Raw genomic sequence first — 21,293 nt, 5'->3', positions numbered from 1 at the left:
CCTCGTTCCGTCTTGCGCTCTGACCTCGCTTCAATCGTTTCCAGGTTCGTTTCTGTATACAGAAATGTTCCCTAGCCAAAGTTAAAATACAGAAACGTACCCAGGGATGAGTCCATTCCGCGGCAGGGAAACAATGCGCGTAACAAGTTTTTTTATTTATTCGTCACTTCCTGTTTGCCAAACCGCGGTTAAATTCTACATGGCAGTACGTAATCGTCGGGAGGAACTTCTTCTGAACTTGAATGTCTTGGAGCTGTTGGCAAACAAAATCTTGTAGAAGTCATGCAATCGAAATCAGGAGAACCGGGGCTAATACATAAACCGGCTTCGGTTTCTGGTTTGGGAATATGGACTTGTCCGCCGTTCTGTATACAGAAACGTACCTGGAGAATATTTGTGAGGTACCTGTGCCGACAACGACCTCTTGAGCGTAACTTGCGGGTAAACACCACAACCAGATTCCCGATCGGTTTTCAGAATAACAAGAATGTTGTATCAAGTTTCAACACCTGACATGTCGTAAACAACTCCAGACGAAAATGTCCTTTTACGTGAACTTCATGCTACCGTCTTTCGAGATGATCAATTCTTTTTTTGGCTGATGAAATTTCAGCCTGACCAGCCTTCATTTCCTGATCTTCAAATACACGTATAACCCATTTTGTTTGTATCCTGTGGGGGGTACTTGAAGTCAATTGGTAATCTATATCTACTGTGTGTATTATTATTATACATTAAAATGTAAAGCGAAAACGGAGACGGAGGACCATGTGTTCCGACTCATGTCAGCAACTCTTTTCGCTTCAGGCTCTGGGATGGAATTTGTTGATTGTATACAGGTCTATAAATCTAGAGTTTTATGTTGACTGGTCAGTTCACGAATTGAATTGCAAATTTGAACTAATAAATTGGTGTTTCCCAAATTAAAATAACAAAGAATCACGTACGTAACATATAAATAGGTGTATAGGGTGGTCAGTCTCTGTAGATAGGGTGGTCAGTCTCAGTAGATAGGACGGTCAGTCTCGGTGGACAGGGTGGTCAGTCTCGGTGGACAGGGTGGTCAGTCTCAGTAGATAGTGTGGTCAGTCTCAGCAGATAGGGTGGTCGGTCTCAGTAGATAGTGTGGTCAGTCTAAGTAGATAGGGTGGTCAGTCTCAGTAGATAGGGTGGTCAGTCTAAGTAGATAGGGTGGTCAGTCTCAGTAGATAGGGTGGTCAGTCTCAGTAGACAGGGTGGTCAGTCTCAGTAGATAGGGTGGTCAGTCTAAGTAGATAGGGTGGTCAGTCTCAGTAGATAGGGTGGTCAGTCTCAGTAGATAGGGTGGTCAGTCTCAGTAGATAGTGTGGTCAGTCTCAGTAGATAGGGTGGTCAGTCTCAGAAGATAGGGTGGTCAGTCTCAGTAGATAGGGTGGTCAGTCTCAGTAGATAGGGTGGTCAGTCTAAGTAGATAGGGTGGTCAGTCTCAGTAGATAGGGTGGTCAGTCTCAGTAGACAGGGTGGTCAGTCTCAGTAGATAGGGTGGTCAGTCTAAGTAGATAGGGTGGTCAGTCTCAGTAGATAGGGTGGTCAGTCTCAGTAGATAGGGTGGTCAGTCTCAGTAGATAGTGTGGTCAGTCTCAGTAGATAGGGTGGTCAGTCTCAGAAGATAGGGTGGTCAGTCTCAGTAGATAGGGTGGTCAGTCTCAGTAGATAGGGTGGTCAGTCTCAGAAGATAGGGTGGTCAGTCTCAGTAGATATGGTGGTCAGTCTCAGTAGATAGTGTGGTCAGTCTTAGTAGATAGGGTGGTCAGCCTCAGTAGATAGGGTGGTCAGTCTCAGTAGATAGGGTGGTCAGTCTCAGCAGATAGGGTGGTCAGTCTCAGTGGATAGGGTGGTCAGTCTCAGTAGATAGGGTGGTCAGTCTCAGAAGATAGGGTGGTCAGTCTCAGTAGATAGGGTGGTCAGTCTCAGTAGATAGGGTTGTCAGTCTCAGTAGATAGGGTGGTCAGTCTCAGTAGATAGTGTTGTCAGTCTCAGTAGATAGGGTGGTCAGTCTCAGTAGATAGGGTGGTTAGTCTCATTAGATAGGGTGGTCAGTCTCAGTAGATAGGGTGGTCAGTCTCAGAAGATAGGGTGGTCAGTCTCAGTACATAGGGTGGTCAGTCTCAGTAGATAGAGTGGTCAGTCTCAGTAGATAGGGTGGTCAGTCTCAGTAGATAGGGTGGTCAGTCTCAGTAGATAGGGTGGTCAGTCTCAGTAGATAGGGTGGTCAGTTTGATGTAGTAGGAGAACCCGATGTGATGCAGGCCTCACACGTTTACCCACGAGCACAGGTATGGGGCTTACAAGCATAAAAACATAATCAGGGCGAATCGGGATTGGAACCCAAGGGACACAACTCTGCACAGTGAAATGCGGTGCCTCAGACGACTGAGCCAGCCCCACGAGAATGGAGAATACAGGATTAAGTAATTGCGCTCAACAAGCTAGACTATTGACAGGATCTAGTATTTCAGTCCTGTCCCACAGTTTGTCAAACACGCTGTGTCTCCGTATGTTCGGGATGTGCTTATTTCACGTCTCAGGGTCGATTCCCACTTTAGGAACTCCACGATGCGTGACCAATCCTTTGCTGAATAGACTTTATTTGTTTGGTTGTTTGTTGTTTAACGCCGCATTTAGCCCTATTCCAGCAAAATGACGGTTCTGTAAATAGTCTCGACCCGACAATGCGGTGATTGACATCATGAGCATCGAACTACTCTATTGGATGACTGTCACCGTGTCGCATGTCTCCCCCTGTTTCCGACACCGTACGGCAAAGTCCGGCAGTCGTCGTGCAGTGGCATTGCATTCCATATTACAGAATTAGTGACCCGAGTATTTCATTCTCTTGTGATTTAATGGCACACTCTTACCATGTATTGCCTTGAAATGTTACCTTCTATATGTTCGCTACCTTATTCATGTGTTGAAATGTTTTTGGAACTATGATTTTTAAACATAAGTGGAATTGTATATGTATACTCTGATATTTCTCATGTATTTATGATCACGTTTGCCTCCTCAATAATTGTACATTGCTTGTTGTAAATCTTTAATGATACCATTGGACAGCTTATGTTCAGCGTGTGGATGGCGTATTTTGATACGTACATCGTCCGTTTGTATATAGTAGTTAGTTTTCTATTCGTGTTTTTCCCATGTTGGAAAACGCACTTTGGTTGAGCGCCCCAGACTATTGTATTCCTGTCTGTTCATATAAGGAGAGATTGTCCTCTCCGAGGTCCGCGCGCCGTACATATACACAGACTTTGTCAGGATCATGTGACAAGCCATCAGTGGCAGAAACTCAAACTCCAGGCCAAACACAGTCACCAATATTCTATACGAATATACAAAACTATCGGACCAAGGGCAACAGGTGGAGCTGTGTTGGAGATGAAAAAGCAGACTCACTGGCGAAGCTAGCTCTAGACAAAGCGGATATACATAGCAGAAAGATGGCAAGCCGAATGGGACGCAAGTAAGATCGGCAGATGGCTATACCAAATTCAACCCAAGGTCCAACAAAAGCCAAACTCATACTCAAATGAAAGGAAAATTGAAATTGCTATCTCACGCCTCAGACTCGGTCACAAAAAAGCACTATGACAAGGTTTGTTCATCTTGCAATCAGGCTGAAACCATTGATCACATGTTACTAGAATGTCAAGACCATGCCCCAGCCCGGGCTAGGTTAAAACAAGAATTGCAGTTAGATCCGCTATCTGTCATAGATCTCCTAAAGCCAAGACATGCAATAGCGAAGGCCAAACTAACTCTATTTCTGAGAGATGGACAGCTACTCGAACGTATATAAACAGAATAGCCAAGGATAAAAAAAGAAATCATATCAATATAAGAAAATGGAAATCATATCAATACCAAAACAGAAATTATGTGAACACCAAACTCACAATAGATAGGTGTACCCTACTCACACACAGGAGTCCCAAAGAGGGACAGGTCAGCCGAAATTGCCTAGGCAGAAGGCGACCTCCTAAACACTTAATGCAACAACAACAACAACAGGATCATGTGTCTTTACCCCCGGGATTCGTTAGGCCGTTTTACGGGTCGGTACGCTTCTGGATGGTTGTTCGAAACTTTTGATCTAGTACTGACCTACTCTAGTTGTATTGAGCTAAACTTATTAACCAGGGTTCCCATGGCCAATGCTGTTTTTTCAGTAATCCGTGGATAACCAACCTTCCCGTGATTGTCTAGCTTTGGGGGAATTTTAGAATTTCCTTACTCAGACAAAGAGGATAAGTCTTTAGTTTGATATTCAGACGTTCTCGTCTATTTTATTGTCAAAGTGACTTCTTTGGGGGATAGACCCTCTGTGTTTATTTTCCGTTATTTAAACCAGCCAAGGTTATTTACTCATAAGAGTGTTGAGTTAATAAACTCAGGTGTTAACTGGTCGCAGCCGACTTAAGTGGCTGCCTAAGCATCTTGTGTGTATCTTGTCAAAGTGTTGTTTTAGCTGTTCTCATTTTATTGCTGTCATACAGTTGCTTAGCTAAGCAGCTTGTGTATTTGCTCTGATTTAATTAATCAGTTATCTTTGTCAGAGCAGATTGGGTTTATTTGGTCCTTTATTTTGTCATCTATTGGTACAATTAGCTGGGTTTTTTAACCAGTGAACCACGTTTTAAATATTACTTTATTCTTGTTTAATGACACCCCTGAGCACTGCGCCGTGACAAGTACATGCAACTACCGAGTCATCGTCAGACCACGCGATCCATTTTACCACAAGCATGGGTTGCTGAAGACCCATTCTAAACCGGATCTTCACGGGTCTTTTATTAACTCATTCACTAACCAAGAAAATCGGCGAACACAAGTACACAGGGAACATTACTTTATGTGATGGTTGTTCTGACATTATATTCCTCTAGGAGCTGGGCATATACTTAAGCTCGAACACGCTGTGTCTGAAGCACTCGTACACAGCCCTGTTGTCGTGGTAGTTGCTGCGGAGGTCGGTGATGCTGCTAACTGTCTCTCCGGTGTGGGCTTTGATCTGGGCGTACAGGTCGTCCTGGGGAACAGGAGATCAGATGTTCATATGACAGATGAAAATGAAACAAAAGTGTGGTGAAATGGTGTTTAATATTGGATTCAAGATTATTGGACTCAGAAAGCGACTTTTTGCGCGCGAGCGTAGGCGAGTGCGTGCGTGCGCCGACTAGTCCTTATTGTATCCCCTCAAATAGGCAAATAAATAGGTATATAGAAATCTAACATGTTCTGTCCAAACATTGGGGCTGTTGGGTAGCCTAGTGGTTAAAGCGTTCGCTCGTCACGCTAAAGACCCTGGTTCGAATCCCGACATGGGTACAATGTGTGAAGCCCATTTCTGGAGTCCCCCGCCGTGATATTGCTTGAATATTGCTAAAAGCGGCGCAAAACCAAACTCACTCACTTACTCACTCACTGTCCAAACATTGACTGTATTTCACCTCAGAACAGAACTATCAGGTAAATCTGACTCCCAGGTAAACACATTAGATTAGTTTTACTCATTCCAACATCAATACTCTTTGGCGTCCAAGGTTTCACAGTGGATATTATGCGTTGCGATCAAATCTTCTAATTGGCTGATGCAAATTGATTATTTGTGCGTTGATATATTATATATTTTACTACATTACAGTGTGAGTGAGTGGGTATGGTTTTACGCCGCTTTGAGCAATATTCCAGCAATATCACGGCGAGGGACATCAGCAATGGGCTTTACACATTGTACCCATATGTAGAATCGAACCTGGGTATTTAACGTGTAGAGGAAATGTTATAATCGCCAGGCACCCAAATGTAAATAAGCGTTCATTGCATGCATTAAATGTAAATAATAGTTAAATCATGTACAACACCTCTGCGATATGTACTAAAGGAATGTGGTCTCTTGAGTGCTTGAATGAAGATTGATTGACAATGTTGAAGGATAAATGCTTCAGATGTTGCTAATGTAAAAACAAAACAAACACTGATGACGAACCTCCAGCTGCTCCCTGGTATCTCTGTGTTCCATCTTGCTGACGATGTCCTTGGTGGCGTCCACGACGAAGCAGGCAGTGGCGTTTCTCACAAGGATCAGATCCTGCCACATAGAAATCATTGTACAAAACATGTGTCCTCGACTGGTACCCTGTCCTAGCGGCCAAGGGATAGTACGACGAGGAGCGTAAGCGCTCGAGGGCAGGCAAAGCAGTCTATTGACCTCCGTCCCAAGGTATCGCTCGAGATTGAAAGAAGGTTAACACGAGATTGAAAACAACGGCCAATGAACATCCGGGGATTCCCCACCAGCTTTGAAAATGCGGGGTCAGCTAAAGGTTATTCGCCTCCACGGTCGTACCGTTCAAACGATGTAATATTTTAGGTGTCTAAAATTTAGTTTCATTTGTTCAGATGACTGCATTTATTTATAGACGTGCAGGGATTCGGTGGATAGATACGGTGGATTATGATTCATATATGTGACAAAAAGAAAGAGAACAGAATTAAAACGAAAGTGGAGCGAATAATTCAAGAATCTCCTCACCGGTCATACTTACATCATTCCTGTGGTATTCAAAGGAATATCCATGGATGCGATCTTGGTTTCCAAAGTTGAAGATGTCGCCAAAATTGGGGAACTGACCCTGAAAGATACAAAGAAGTGTCTGCAGACAGGCAGTACGTAGACTCAGGTGCTGAGAATACAAAAATCCGAATCGGGCGAAATTGAAATTCTGATAAACAACCAACGGATCCTGGCACCAAAAGGAAGGAATGGGTTGGCTTTACCGCCGCTGTGGGCAGTGTTCCAGTTCTATCACAGCTTAATGTGGGAGGAAAGCCCGAAGTGATGCATAATAAAGATAATCATGGCGCACCAGTGTGATGTTCACAGCTTGATGTTGGAGGAGTGAGTGAGTATGGTTTTACGCCGCTTTTAGCAATATTCCAGCAATATCAGGGCGGGGGACACAGAAATGGCTTCACACATTGTACCCATGTTGGAAATCGAACCCGGGTCTTCGGCGTGACGAGCGAACGCTTTAACCACTAGGCTACCCGACCGCCTGAAATGATGCACGCCTCACACGTATACCACTTTGTTGAAACCAACGAGCACGACTTGGTGCTGACAAACCTCGAAAGATAATCATGGCGCACCAGTGTGCCCAAGAGGTGCCCAAGGGATGCAACTTTGCAGAGCGAATTGCTGCGCAGAAGACGTCTGGACAACCCGTAGCTTTTACGGCAAGCATGGGTTGCTGCAGACCTATTCTAATCCGGTTCTCCACGGGTCGAAATCCACAAGAACGGGCATATAGTACTGAATAACGAAGTAACATAATCGGGGATTCGAACCCACGACCACAGGATTCTTGCACGCGTAACATATTTAACCAGTGTCCCCAATAACTAAAACAAAAGGCGTTGTGGCAAACACATGTTGCCTGCGGTTTTTATCAGCAACTTTTGTCTATTTAGGTTTAACGATCACAATGTCAATCTGTATATCACTGGAAATATAACACTTTTTTTTATTAAATAGTGTTAACATCGTTCACCATTTGTTTTTGTTGTTATTGCGGTCGAATTAAAAGTATAAATATGCTTTCGAAAGCATATTATAAGCATATGATTGATCAGATGAAATAAGATAAAGGTACAGAATGCTGTGAGTTTCGTTACTTATATATACATATACATACTTAAATGTATTTAACACCCAAACACAAAAGAGTACAAAAACAGATTATTTATTTGAATTATCCCCCCCCCCCCCCCCCCCCCCCTCCTATTAATGAACTTTTAGTCCGCAAAAAACGTTATTTTATGAACAAAGTATTCCATGTAATTCAGATGCATCCATACATTGTGGTGGACTTACATATGCAATGACAACTAAACATGCATTCAGGTGGACTTACATATGCAATGTCAACTAGACATACACTCTGAGCGACTTACATATGCAATGATAACTAGATAATACATTTTGGTGGACTTACATATGCAATCTGGTGGACTTACATATGCAATCTGGTGGACTTACATAGGCAATAACGACTATCTATACATTCTGGTGGACTTACATATGCAATCTGGTGGACTTACATATGCAATCTGGTGGACTTACATATGCAATAACGACTATCTATACATTCTGGTGGACTTACATATGCAATCTGGTGGACTTACATATGCAATCTGGTGGACTTACATATGCAATAACGACTAGCTATACATTCTGATAGACTTACATATGCAATGGCGACCAGTCCGAGAACTATGAGAGTCTTCATGGTGTTAGAGATAAAAAGGTCGTAAAGGTGTGACAGAAGCTCAGGTGTGCCACGACTTATAAACACATGCATTGAGATAACGGTACACTGAGATAAGAAATAGCAAAATCATTGACACTTTAACCCCTGAAATCCTGAAATCCTGAAATCCTGGAACCCTGTCTTCCAGGCTGCCTGTGAATTTGTGAGTGAGTGAATGGGTGGGTGAGTGAATGGGTGAGATCATCATCATCATCAATCATCAATCAACATCATCATCATCAATCATCAATCATCATCATCATCAATCACCATCAATCATCATCAATCATCATCAATCATCACAATCATCATCAATTTCAATATCAATCATCATCATCATCATCATCATTTATCGCCGTCGCCATCATCATCATCATCATCAATCATCATCATCATCATCATCATCATCATTTATCGCCGTCGCCATCATCATCATCATCATCATCATCATCAATAATCATCATCATCAATTATCGCCGTCGCCATCATCATCATCATCATCATCAATCATCATCAATATCAATCATCATCATCATCATCATCAATCATCAATCATCAATCATCGCCGTCGCCATCATTATCAGTATTATCATCATCGTCTGCGTCATCATTAGTATCATCAAGTTCATCAAAATAAGCATGTACTATAAATGTGAGTACATTATTGTGTGGCATAATGTGCAATGTGCATAATGAGGACAGATCAGAACAGAACATCACTTTATTTCTCTCAGGCCGAGTGCATCGGCATATCAGTTACAAGCAGTATTTTACATCGCGATGGACAGAGGTTAACCGGGAGTTTTACAATTTCTATTACACTTTTAACAAATTTAAAATCATTCTTCATGACATATCTTAAGGCAGTAAAATAATTGCTGGAGTTGTAACATGTTTGGGTTTTTTAATAGTGTTTTGGGATGTATATTTCCCTTTGTTCGTTGAAAATATTTACATCTGAAAATATAGTGGAATTCATCTCCAATGTCAAAAACTATCACACGGCTTGCATAAACGTTCATTCAACGGAGTTTAGTTCCATCTTCCGGCTTCTATTGGCAGATGGTGACAAAACGTCCTAAAGAATCGCAATTTAAAGGATAGGGGTGTGGAATGTTTTGATTGGCGATTTTAAAATGGGGAGCATTTACTAGAATTTGAAATATCCGCTTTCCAAGATCCGTGTTTACGGTTAGCTTCCACAATTTACAATAGTTTCAAAACAATTAAGTGATTTCTGTAGGACTTTACGTGACCAAAAGAGCTACATCCTCGGCATACAGAAGTACAACTAAAACCAGAGCAATGTCTACAAAACAATCAAGTGTAGTTGAATCGATCTGCAACCCTGTACAAAATAGCATTCTAAATCATTCAAATACAAGGAAAAAGGAATTGCTTATAAATGTCCAACATTACAATCAAATAACTTTAAACCATTCACAGACACATGTGATTTGTTACAATCATACATTGATCTTATACGTAAGTATTTTCCATTTATCCCCTGGGCTAATAATTTACATCAAAGGCCAATTAACCATATACTATCAAAAGGTTTTTTTTAAATAAAAAAACCCCAGCAGAACACTTTCTTTTTTCGTACTTTGAACAACTCGATTGAGCTATCGAGTGTGAATATGTGATCAATGGTAAAATATGTTTGTCCAAACACTGCTTGTGCTTCTGAAAGGATGTTTTCATTTTCCAAGTAATATTAATTTAGACCCAAGATTACCAGTGAATAATTTACTAAGACAGCTAATCAGACACACAGAGCGATAATTCTCCAATTTGTTTGGATCTCCTTTCCCTTTATAAATTGTCCAATGATACTCGTAATCCACTGGTCAGGGAAAACATCTGTGTTTAGAATTTTTTTTAAAAATTACACAGGCATCATAACCTCAGAGATCTCTTTATTGTTGGGGGGCACGGGGGGCCCAGTCGTCTAAGGCGCCGCGATTCGCTGTGCAGAGTTGCGTCCCTTGGGCACGCCAGAAACCTATAATTGTGGGTTCGAATCCCGGTTCGCCCCGATTATGTTTCTAGGTTTGTCAGCACCATACCCGTGCTCGTGGGTTTCACTGAAGTGGTAAACGTCTGAGACCTGCATCACTTCGGGTTTTCCTCCCACATGAAGCTGACACGCCGTGATATAACTAGAATACTGTTAAAAGCGGCGTTAAACCCAACTCACTCACTCACTCTTTGTTGTTGCCATTTTTAGTTCAATAATGGCGTCTTGAATTTTAAGTGGTGTAAATTGTTTGTCTGAAACATAACATTGGTCAGTGTTAAAATATTCATGATCAGACATACAAATAGCGGGTCAATGTTAAAAACGTGTATGGTGCGTGCAAAGCGCAAAAAGAAGACACAGTCAATCCCATGTCAAGAAAATGACATGTGTTCAAGTATCAGCAGGGTAGGTCCATGTCTCATGTTGCTTCCCACAGACCTAACAGTTTAAAACTCTGATTATAACGCAATCCCTAGTCTGTCTTACAGACCCTGATACAAATATATATCAAATACAGCCCATGCAAGTCTATAATATTTGGCAAGTCTAGATTACTGCAGTATCAGGAAGAGAGTCACTGGGCTCCCTTTTATTATATTTTTATTAAGATAACCGAACAACTTTTTTTTCTGTACGATATGTTCATTTCAGAGACTAGTTGTTAGTCTAAGCAATCCCCTTCTTAGGTAGAAGTGGAAAAACGAAAATAGAAAATATGAGAGAGAAATGTGTCTTACGCCGCTATCGGTAGTATTCAAGATGGGCCACAAGAAATGGGCGTCACAGATTGAAGCTCTTTTGGATTTGAATCCGTCGTTTCGGCCTGACAAGAGAGCACCTCAACCACTTGGTTGACTCACCGAAAATCAACAACAAGGAGGATCCATGTTTTTTTACTTCTTTTTGTCACCTAACAAACCATTGTAGAAATTATTATTAATATACAATACATTAATATAACGCAGATATCCAGGCACTAAGATCTGCTCAAATGCGGTTATATTTGTTCCCCGAACAGTGGATCCGTTTTCATTCCAGTTATCATTCTCAACTCCCTGGGGAGTATACAACCCTAGCTGCCTGGGTGTGCTAGAAGGTTTTTTCATTCACCTCACATATCCCCCAGCTATTCACTTTGATGTCGAAGATGTCCCTGGCAGCGTCTACACCATAGGAATAACAGCAAGGCTGTAAAACTGTTCACAAACAGGGGAAAGTCTAGCAATATGAAGAATGTGTCCTAAGATCGTGATACAGATACAGATATGAACACCCCTCATGGTTATAAACTATAAGTATATGACTCACAGTCGCAATGAGTTTGTGAGAGTGATTGGGTGAGTGAGAGAGTTGGGTTTTATTCTACCTTTAGCAATATTCTAGCAATATCACAGCAGGAGTCACATGAAATGGGCTTCACAAATTGTTCCCATGTGGGGAATCGAACCCGGACCATCGGCGCCACGAGCGAACGCCTTAACCACTGAGCTACCTAACCTGGTGTGGTGAGTGGGATATTGTTATTTTGTTTATTAATCTGTTTCCTTTGAAATAAGTGAGAGGGGAGGAGGGCGGAGGGAGAGGGAAGGGAGCAATTGTTGAGTTATGTAAAGGCTTCCCCGCGTAATATCCGATATATACCACGTAGTCAAGATAAATAATTGAAGTTTGAATTTATGGCATTCCATCTGATAAGTAACGATATGTCAACAAAATATAGATATTTTACATCCTGACCAGATATGTAAAGTATACTCTGCAAATAAAAGAAACGCAAAAGTGACATTAGTTGTATAATTTATATATCATATAAATGATCAACTGATCGTAATCGATTGTTCAAATTTTTCACCCGTCATTCCCATTGACCCAGGTTCCATATAACACAAAAGGAACAGTAGATATTTAAGGTGAATGTCATCTGTGCTCAATATCTTGAATGATCACCAAAACTGACTAGCATCGTCGTCACATGGAAGCAATCAGATCCAGAATTGTGGCCTGGGGACGGTAGACGGTACAGAAATGAGTGTCAACCAAGCGAAGTGCCATATTAAATCGGCCCAGACGGAGTTTTTCAAGGAGAGGTTATCTGAACGACTGCATCGAGTTTATGTGCAGTGTGTTGAGAAGATCAGCAACCCTGCAGAGTCCTTTGATGAGGACGGCTGGCCTGAAATGTGAAACTGAAGGCTTTCTGTTTGCTGCTCAAGATCAGTCACTTCCCACTCGAAACCGTCAATGTGTGATTATGCATCAAAATATAAATATGAAATGTAGATTGTGCAATGAATTTAATGAGACTGTTCAACATATTGTCAGGAGTACCTTAAGCGACATGATCGATAATTGTATTACCGTCGTCGTCATGCTCGTGGTTTTGACACAGAGGTCCATCCATGGTTCGACCCAGAATATGTAGAGGGTGTCATGAAAAATGATGAATACGATTTCTTTTTGGAATAGACCCGTATACAGTCTCAGACCTATCCAGGCCAATAAACCTGATCTTATCCTTTTTGATAAATCCAATGAAATCATTTTCATCATTGAATTTTCTGTCCCTTTTGACACGAATGTGATTGACAAGATTCAGGAAAAAACATGGTAGATATGAGTACCTCGCGTTCGAAATGTCACGCTTGCATCCCAAGTACCAAGTTGTTCTCGGTGCCTTAGGTTTGGTACCTCCCAATCTGTTGACATTTGGAGAGTACCCGGGTTTGCCTCCAGGAATACAGCCCTTCTGACAATCTGGGTAATGCAGAAGGCTGCAGTGTTGGGGAGTCTTCATATTCTTCGAAAAGTTCTGGGTGGGTTCGACAAGGCAGCGATTCCTGGGGAGAAGTCCCATTCGCTGTCTGGGCTGCGTGTAGAGGGGGCAAGGGCCCTGAGCTGATGATGAGCCAAATCAGTCTGACTGTGCCAGGATCACCCAAACCCTCTTTCCTGCATTTTTTATTTTAATCTGTAAATAATAATAATAATAATAATATGATGATGATGATGATGATGATGATGATGATTGACAAGATTGAGGAAAAACATGGCAAATATGCGGACCTCGCTTTCGAAATGTCACGCTTGCATCCCAAGTACCAAGTTGTCCGACTCCCCATTGTTCTCGGTGCCTTAGGTTTGGTACCTCCCAATCTGTTGACTGACATTGGGAGAGTAACCGGGTTTGCTACCAGGAATACAGCCCTTCTGACAATCTGGGTAATGCAGAAGGCTGCAGTGTTGGGGAGTCTTCACATTCTCCGAAAAGTTCTGGGTGGGTTAGACTAGGCAGCGATTCCTGGGGAGAAGTCCCATTCGCTCTCTGGGCTGCGTGTAGAGGGGGAAAGGGCCCTGAGCTGATGATGAGCCAAACCAGCCTGACTGTGCCAGGATCACCCAAACCCTCTTTGCTGCATTTTTTATTTTAATCTGTAAATATTAATAATAGCACGATAGCAATCCATAACATATAAGAAAAAAATATTTAATTGAGTAGACGCAATAGGAATGTGTAGCTTGAAGAGATAAATTTTCAGGACTGCTTTAAAAATCAGTGTTTATAATCTTTTCCATGGCAACAAAACAAACACGATTGCATAAATGATGACTCAATGACCATTCCCAACCTGACTCCACTATTCGCCTCGTGCGCTATCAAGCAGGACAAGACTCTCAGGTGGTGTCACAGATCTTATTCGGGGAGGTATTTTTATTATTCCTATCATTACTGCACATGTAGTTCATATAGTCCTCTATCTAGGCTGAATGGTATAATGTGTTTTTGTGGAGTTTGGGCGGTCCTCCAGGACAGAACAAGATAGGGGAAATTCGAAAATACCAAATGATTACAGCAATACAAAGGGTGTTGACTGATGGTAATGGCTTGATAAGAAACCTGAAGCACTAGGTGTGACATGGCACTCAAAAGTGAGTGAATTGGGTTTAACGCCGCTTTTAAAAGTATTCCAGTTATATCGCGACGTGTCAGCTTAATGTGGGAGGAAAGCCCGAAGTGATGCAGGTCTCAGACGTTTACAACTTCGGTGAAACCCACGAGCACGGGTATGGTGCTGACAAACCTAGAAACATAATCGGGGCGATCCGGGATTCTAACCCACAATCATAGGTTTCTGGCGTGCCCAAGGGACGCAACTCTGCACAGCGAATCGCGGCGCCTTAGACGACTGGGCCCCCCGTGCCCCCCGTCACTCAATATTGTTGATGGTATATCGTAAGGTCGCAAACAACCAAGAATGACGACAGTGGTTTGTCGTAAAAGGATGAACGTTTGAAATGACTTTATCAATTATGGGTCACACACCCATGCTTGGTCAACATTTGCTTCTGACATGCGTGACATGATCCGAATCAATCTCCAAATGATCATTTGAGGGAGTCTGGACTTGTGTTGTTGGCCTATCATTTACATTTTATGTCTGCAGAAACCTATATGAAAGTCTGCAAAATACAGATTAAGACAAATTGAACATATTGGCTACCGATCGGCAAGTTCAACAAGTTTGAAGCATGCCTTCACAATCACATTTTCACATGTGTTTACATGTTTGTTGTTTAACGCTGCACTATATTCAGCTACATCACGGCGGTCAGTAAACAATCTAGTCTGGACCAGACAATCCAGTGATTGACATCATGAACATCGATCCACGCAATTGGGATACGATGGCATGCATCAACCAAGTCAGGGAGCCTGACCACCCTATCCCGTTAGTAGCCTTTTACGGCAAGCATGGGTTGCTGAAGACCTGTTCTAACCGGATCTTCACGGGCTCACAATCAGAGAAGAGAGCTTAAGTGTTACTGTGGATAATGAAACTAAACGATACTGGCTCAGAGTGATTTCACGACCGTTCACTGAAGTGTAAAAATTTAAAATGACCCCTAACCGCCGTTTGGTTGCCGTCTCTGCATGGCAGTGAGTTTTCAACACTGATCTTTCTTCTGAGACGCTTGAGGACCCTTCTGGCTTTCATTCCCACCGATTCCAATCGATTCCACACTGTTCTGGTTGACATCTGTCTTTTGGGTAACCGTTGGCTCTTCACAACAGGAGACGTACATGTCTTCACGCCTTGACGTCATGCGAGGTCTTCCTGACCGTGAGAGATCCTGTACAGTATTGGTTTGCCCGTGGTTCCATACCAGATACCCTAAATGACGTCCGAGCTTTGAAGGTCATGCTTGTCGAATGCATACCAATTATTCGGCATCATCGGCGCCTCTGATAACCTTCTCCATGCCATGTTCAAAGATGTTTCAACACTACGAGACAGTGACGTTAAATACCCGCAATGGCCATGTACAGACGTGGATTTTGGCCAAAAACATGGGTCGTGCTGCAATGTGACGTCACAGTTGCCATTGTACCATCCTGTCATTTCAACGGAGCGCCATTCTTGACATAATAAGCACTAAATTTGGAGTTGTATTGAATGGGGATATTTCAGTATTAATTATTTGCAGGGATGCTTAACTTTTTGCTCTGTGTATATTTGAAAGGGGTTGATTCGTAACATACTTTTGCTTGTAAGGTAGTGAAAGGGAAATGTATGGCAACCAAACTCCACTGTAAAACTTGTCTTATTCTTTCAGTTTCTGCCTTCATGATGTCCGGCACTGGACGTGCCGTGTGTATACTGACCACACTGGCCATCGCATCTCTGCAGGAAAGTATGTAGTTATATTATAACCAAGCGTTTCAGGCCAATGACTTGCGTTACCGTTGGCGCCATAGTTTATTGAACCTGAATAATGCGATATATACTGAATATAAAACGTCTTGGGGATCATGAATATATGGGGGGACACAATTATATGAGAATATCCTAAAAATTATTTATCATCCATGTTTTTGTTCAGTGTACCAATGGCGACGTTCGTGTTCGATAAACCAACCACATGCAAGTCACTTGTGCGATTCCGACTATGTCACAAGCATGTGTTTTAAAATCACTATCAGTTGGTGATGATAACTGGTGTTTGCAAAAAGGTGAGCGTACCCTGTCCTACCGGTGGCACTCGTCACATACACATGCAAAGTCAAGTCAGATATTCACCAATTCATAATGTTGGTCACCGATGGTCAAATTCGGAAATGTCATCAACAAAAACGTTTCTGTCGTATAACTGAGTTCTTGAATGATCTAACCCTTGTGAAATGTAGACACTAAAGGCTGGAACTCCCGGGCTCACTTGCACAAAGCGATCTTAGCGCTAAGATGATTGTTGGTTGGTTGGTTGGTTTGTTGTTTAACGCCGCACTCAGCAATATTCCAGCTATATGACGTCGGTCTGTAAATAATCGAGTCTGTGCCAGACAATCCAGTGATTGATATCATGAGCATGGATCCACGCAATTGGGATCGATGACCGTGCATCAACCAAGTCAGCGAGCCTGACCACCCGATCCCGTTAGTCGCCTTTTACGACAAGCATAGTCGCCTTTTACGGCAAGCATTGGCTGCTGAAGACCTATTCTACCCCGGATCTTCACGGGTCCTAAGATGATTGTAACTCCCATACTTTAACATGGTCTTAGCGCTAAGATCGCTTTGTGCAAGTGGGCCCTGGAATATTGCTCGACATAAAGGGAAAGTTGACGATGGGAAAGTTGAAGCCATCTCTATTATTATAAAGTCTAGTGGAATTTGTTTTCAATTGTCTTTTGTGAATCTTTGATCGAAATATGGCACGGTTGAGACAGTTTCACTGACTATTTGATTTGTTGTTCAGGTGGGTAATTCAGTGGAAGGGAATTGGCCATTTGACCATTAATGAACAATATCAGATCAGCGATAAACCTGAAGTTCCTGTTATATGATCTTATCGATCCGAGCAGACATTTCTATTGAAATGAAGATTCAGATTACCGCGGAGGGAGCACAATATGTTTGGAAGGCAATGCCCCCAATAAGTTACAGCCATACACATGCGTGTATTGAAAGGCCATGCCGCATTCAAGTTGTAAATCTGGCCACTATGAATTGAATGGAACAGGGATGAAATTATTGACCCTTTGAGGAAAGACGTTTGGAAGGATTTTCGGTTTGTGGAATGACTTCCAAACACGAACTATCAATTAAGAGAAGCTGTTGAACTAATATTACTTCACCCAATTATTAATGTGCAATTGTATCAGAGTGAGTGAGTGAGTTGGGTTTAACGCCGCTTTTAACAGACAGGCAGTATTCCAGTTATATCACGGCGTGTCAGCTTAATGTGGGAGGAAAGCCCGAAGTGATGCAGGTCTCAGACGTTTACCACTACGGTGAAACCCACGAGCACGGGTAGGGTGCTGACGAACCTAGAAACATAATTGGGGCGAACCGGGATTCGAACCCACAATCATAGGTTTCTGGCGTGCCCAAGGGACGCAACTCTGCACAGCGAATCGCGGCGCCTTAGACGACTGGGCCACCCGTGCCCACCAATTTTATAAGAGGACGATACTGATATGTTCATATTTAACTACAGGCATGGGGTTCAGCAACAATAGAACCACCAGTTTCTCAAAGGTACACAATCAAGCAGTATCTCCAGTTGACACCAACGTGGGTTATGGAAAAGATGTTGAGGGTGACATGGATTATGCTGGCGGAGGAATAATTACAATGAAGCATGGTAAAGGGGGACTGGCTGGAGTAATGGGCGGAGGAGGTCGTGGAAGACATGGGGGCGATGGAGGAAGAGATGGTGGAGGAAGAGGTGGTGGAGGAAGACATGGGGGCGATGTAGGAAGAGGTGATGGAGGAAGACATGGGGGCGATGGAGGAAGAGGTGGTGGAGGAAGACATGGGGGCGATGTAGGAAGAGGTGATGGAGGAAGACATGGGGGCGATGGAGGAAGAGGTGGTGGAGGAAGACATGGGGGCAATGGAGGAAGAGGAGGTCGACGAAGACGTGGGGGCGATGGAGGAAGAGGTGGTGGAGGCATTGGCCACGGTAAAGGCGGAAGAAGAAGAGGAAGACATGGGGAAGGAGGAGGAAGAGGAAAAAGCGATGGACGAGGCATGGGTTACGGGGACGATAATGAGTATGATATGGAATTTGGCGTTGGAGGAAGAAGCGGGGAAGGCATGGAGTTTGCAGAAATGGATGATGGCGGCAGGGGAATGAGGAACGAGAATGGTAAAGGAAAAGGGGGTATTGGAAGACACGGCAGAGGAAGAAGTAGGAGTGATTATGGGGACGGTTATAAGGACATGGTGTATGGAGGAAGGGGAACACAACGGAGGAGAGGTCGAGGAAGTGGCGGTCAACGTGGAGGTGGCGGAGGAAGGGGCGGTAAACGTGGAGGTGGCGGAGGAAGGGGCGGTCAACGTGGAGGTGGCGGAGGAAGGGGCGGTAAACGTGGAGGTGGCGGAGGAAGGGGCGGTCAACGTGGAGGTGGCGGAGGAAGGGGCGGTCAACGTGGAGGTGGCGGAGGAAGGGGCGGTAAACGTGGGGGTGGCGGAGGAAGGGGTAATAAGCATAGTATAGATTAGGGAGGGGTGGACTGGGATTAAGACATGTGGGGGACGGAGCATTACTGGGATGATTATGGACTGTTCTGATCGATATGGACAAGCATGTTCACTACAGGAAGCGAGGATCTGACCATAACCAGTACACAATCTTGAACAGCTGATATTTTTAACTGGGCCACCTGTATCATCATTTCTATCACCTGTAACACATGCAACACCTGTAACATCAATAAATTCTGCAACACATAAACCTAGACGTTTGTAAATGTTTGACTGTGTTTGATTGTTTCGCCTCTGAATAAAACAGGAGGACTCGTATACTGTTGGCTGCTTCAGTTGGAACCTGCAGTGTTGTAAACTCATTTAAAGGGTACCTGCAGCGTTGTCGAATCCTTTAACTGGTATCTGCAGTCTGCATATCTGGCCATATTGCATTCCTATTCAGCTCGTTGGTATCATCCCCTACCCCTATCAGTTATCTGTGCACAATAACCATTTACAAATGGGACGTGACAAATGGGACGTGTAACAACTGTGAATATAGAGATGTGTGACAAATGGGAAGTGTAACAACTGTGAATATAGAGGTGTGTGACAAATGGGACGTGTAACAACTGGGAATATAGAAATGTGTGACAAATGGGACGTGTATTAACTGGGAATATAGAGATGTGTGACAAATAGGACATGTAACAACTGGGAATATAGAGGTGTGTGACAAATGGGACGTGTAACAACTGGGAATATAGAAATGTGTGACAAATGGGACGTGTAACAACTGGGAATATAGAGGTGTGTGACAAATGGGACATGTAACAACTGGGGATATAGAAATGTGTGACAAATGGGACGTGTAACAACTGGGAATATAGAGATGTGTGACAAAATAGGACGTGTAACAACTGGGAATATAGAGGTGTGTGACAAATGGGACGTGTAACAACTGGGAATATAGAAATGTGTGACCAAATGGGACGTGTAACAACTGGGAATATAGAGGTGTGTGACAAATGGGACGTGTAACTAATGGGAATATAGAGGTGTTTGACAAATGGGACGTGTAACAACTGGGAATATAGAGGTGTGTGACAAATGGGACGTGTAACAACTAGGAATATAGAGGTGTGTGACAAATGGGATGTGTAACTAATGGGAATATAGAGGTGTGTGACAAATGGGACGTGTAACAACTGGGAATATACAGATGTGTGACAAATGGGACGTGTAACTAATGGGAATATAGAGATGTGTGACAAATGGGACGTGTAACAACTGGGAATATAGAGATGTGTGACAAATGGGACGTGCAACAACTGGGAATATAGATATGTGTGACAAATGGGACGTGTAACAACTGGGAATATAGAGATGTGTGACAAATGGGACGTGTAAAAACTGGGAATATAGAGATATGTGACAAATGGGACGTGTAACTACTGGGAATATAGAGATGTGTGACAAATGGGACGTGTAACAACTGGGAATATAGAAGTGTGTGACAAATGGGACGTGTAACAACTGGGAATATAGAAGTGTGTGACAAATGGGACGTGTAACAACTGGGCATATAGAGATGTGTGACAAATGGGACGTGTAACAACTAGGAATATAGAGATGTGTGACAAATGGGACGTGTAACAACTGGGAATATAGAGATGTGTGACAAATGGGACGTGTAACAACTGGGAATATAGAGATGTGTGACAAATGGGACGTGTAAAAACTGGGAATATAGAGATGTGTGACAAATGGGACGTGTAACAACTGGGAATATAGAGATGTGTGACAAATGGGACGTGTAACAACTGGGAATATAGAGGTGTGTGACAAATGGGACATGTAACAACTGGGAATATAGAAGTGTGTGACAAATGGGACGCGTGACAACTGGGAATATAGAGATGTGTGACAAATGGGACGTGTAACAACTAGGAATATAGAGATGTGTGACAAATGGGACGTGTAACGACTGGGAATATAGAGATGTGTGACAAATGGGACGTGTAACAACTGGGAATATAGAGGTGTGTGACAAATGGGATGTGTAACTACTGGGAATATAGAGATGTGTGACAAATGGGACGTGTAACAACAGGGAATATAGAGATGTGTGACAAATGGGACGTGTAACAACTGGGAATATAGAGGTGTTTGACAAATGGGACGTGTAACAACTGGGAATATAGAGGTGTGTGACAAATGGGACGTGTAACAACTGTGAATATAGAGGTGTGTGACAAATGGGACGTGTAACAACTGTGAATATAGAGGTGTGTCCCAAGTGGGACGTGTAACGACTGGGAATATAGAGGTGTGTGACAAATGGGACGTGTAACAACTGTGAATATAGAGGTGTGTGACAAATGGGACGTGTAACAACTGTGAATATAGAGGTGTGTCCCAAGTGGGACGTGTAACGACTGGGGA

At 43.0% G+C, this 21,293-nt stretch overlaps 2 protein-coding genes and 1 long non-coding RNA gene across 3 annotated transcripts; 2 read left to right on the top strand and 1 right to left on the bottom strand.

Annotated features, from left to right (window-relative positions):
• Positions 1–4,879: 4,879 nt before the first annotated feature.
• Positions 4,880–8,410, bottom strand: LOC124116375. Its single transcript, XM_046477691.2, has 4 exons — positions 8,295–8,410; positions 6,594–6,680; positions 6,035–6,136; positions 4,880–5,074 (listed from the first exon to the last, which is right to left on the bottom strand). The coding sequence occupies exons 1-4, from the start codon at positions 8,406–8,408 to the stop codon at positions 4,928–4,930; spliced, it is 450 nt and encodes a 149-aa protein (XP_046333647.2). The 5' UTR covers positions 8,409–8,410; the 3' UTR covers positions 4,880–4,927.
• Positions 8,411–14,017: 5,607 nt separating this feature from the next.
• Positions 14,018–18,091, top strand: LOC124116377. The gene is made up of 3 exons (XR_006858103.2): positions 14,018–14,083; positions 15,994–16,071; positions 17,875–18,091. It is a non-coding gene; the product is annotated as an uncharacterized LOC124116377 (long non-coding RNA).
• A 125-nt stretch (positions 18,092–18,216) lies between these two features.
• On the top strand, positions 18,217–18,516 carry LOC125378860 (YTH domain-containing protein 1-like). The gene has a single exon (XM_048394839.1). It carries the CDS (start codon positions 18,217–18,219, stop codon positions 18,514–18,516), a length of 300 nt encoding a protein of 99 aa, XP_048250796.1.
• The last annotated feature ends 2,777 nt before the right edge of the window (positions 18,517–21,293 follow it).

The sequence above is a fragment of the Haliotis rufescens genome, unplaced genomic scaffold (assembly GCF_023055435.1).
Source record: "Haliotis rufescens isolate VD_foot unplaced genomic scaffold, xgHalRufe1.0.p SCAF_13, whole genome shotgun sequence".
In the NCBI taxonomy this organism is placed as follows: Eukaryota; Metazoa; Mollusca; class Gastropoda; order Lepetellida; family Haliotidae; genus Haliotis; species Haliotis rufescens.
Note: the sequence above shows the minus strand (reverse complement) of the source record. Positions and strands in the feature narration are given on the sequence as shown.

Coding starts and splice junctions, on each gene's coding strand:
- LOC124116375 (XM_046477691.2), bottom strand. CDS start 8,408: ATGCATGTGTTTATAAGTCGTGGCACACCTGAGCTTCTGTCACACCTT. Junction 6,681..8,294: donor GACTGGTCGCCATTGCATAT/GTAAGTCTATCA, acceptor TGTATCTTTCAG/GGTCAGTTCCCCAATTTTGG. Junction 5,075..6,034: donor ATACCAGGGAGCAGCTGGAG/GTTCGTCATCAG, acceptor CCTGTTCCCCAG/GACGACCTGTACGCCCAGAT.
- LOC125378860 (XM_048394839.1), top strand. CDS start 18,217: ATGGAGGAAGACATGGGGGCGATGGAGGAAGAGGTGGTGGAGGAAGAC.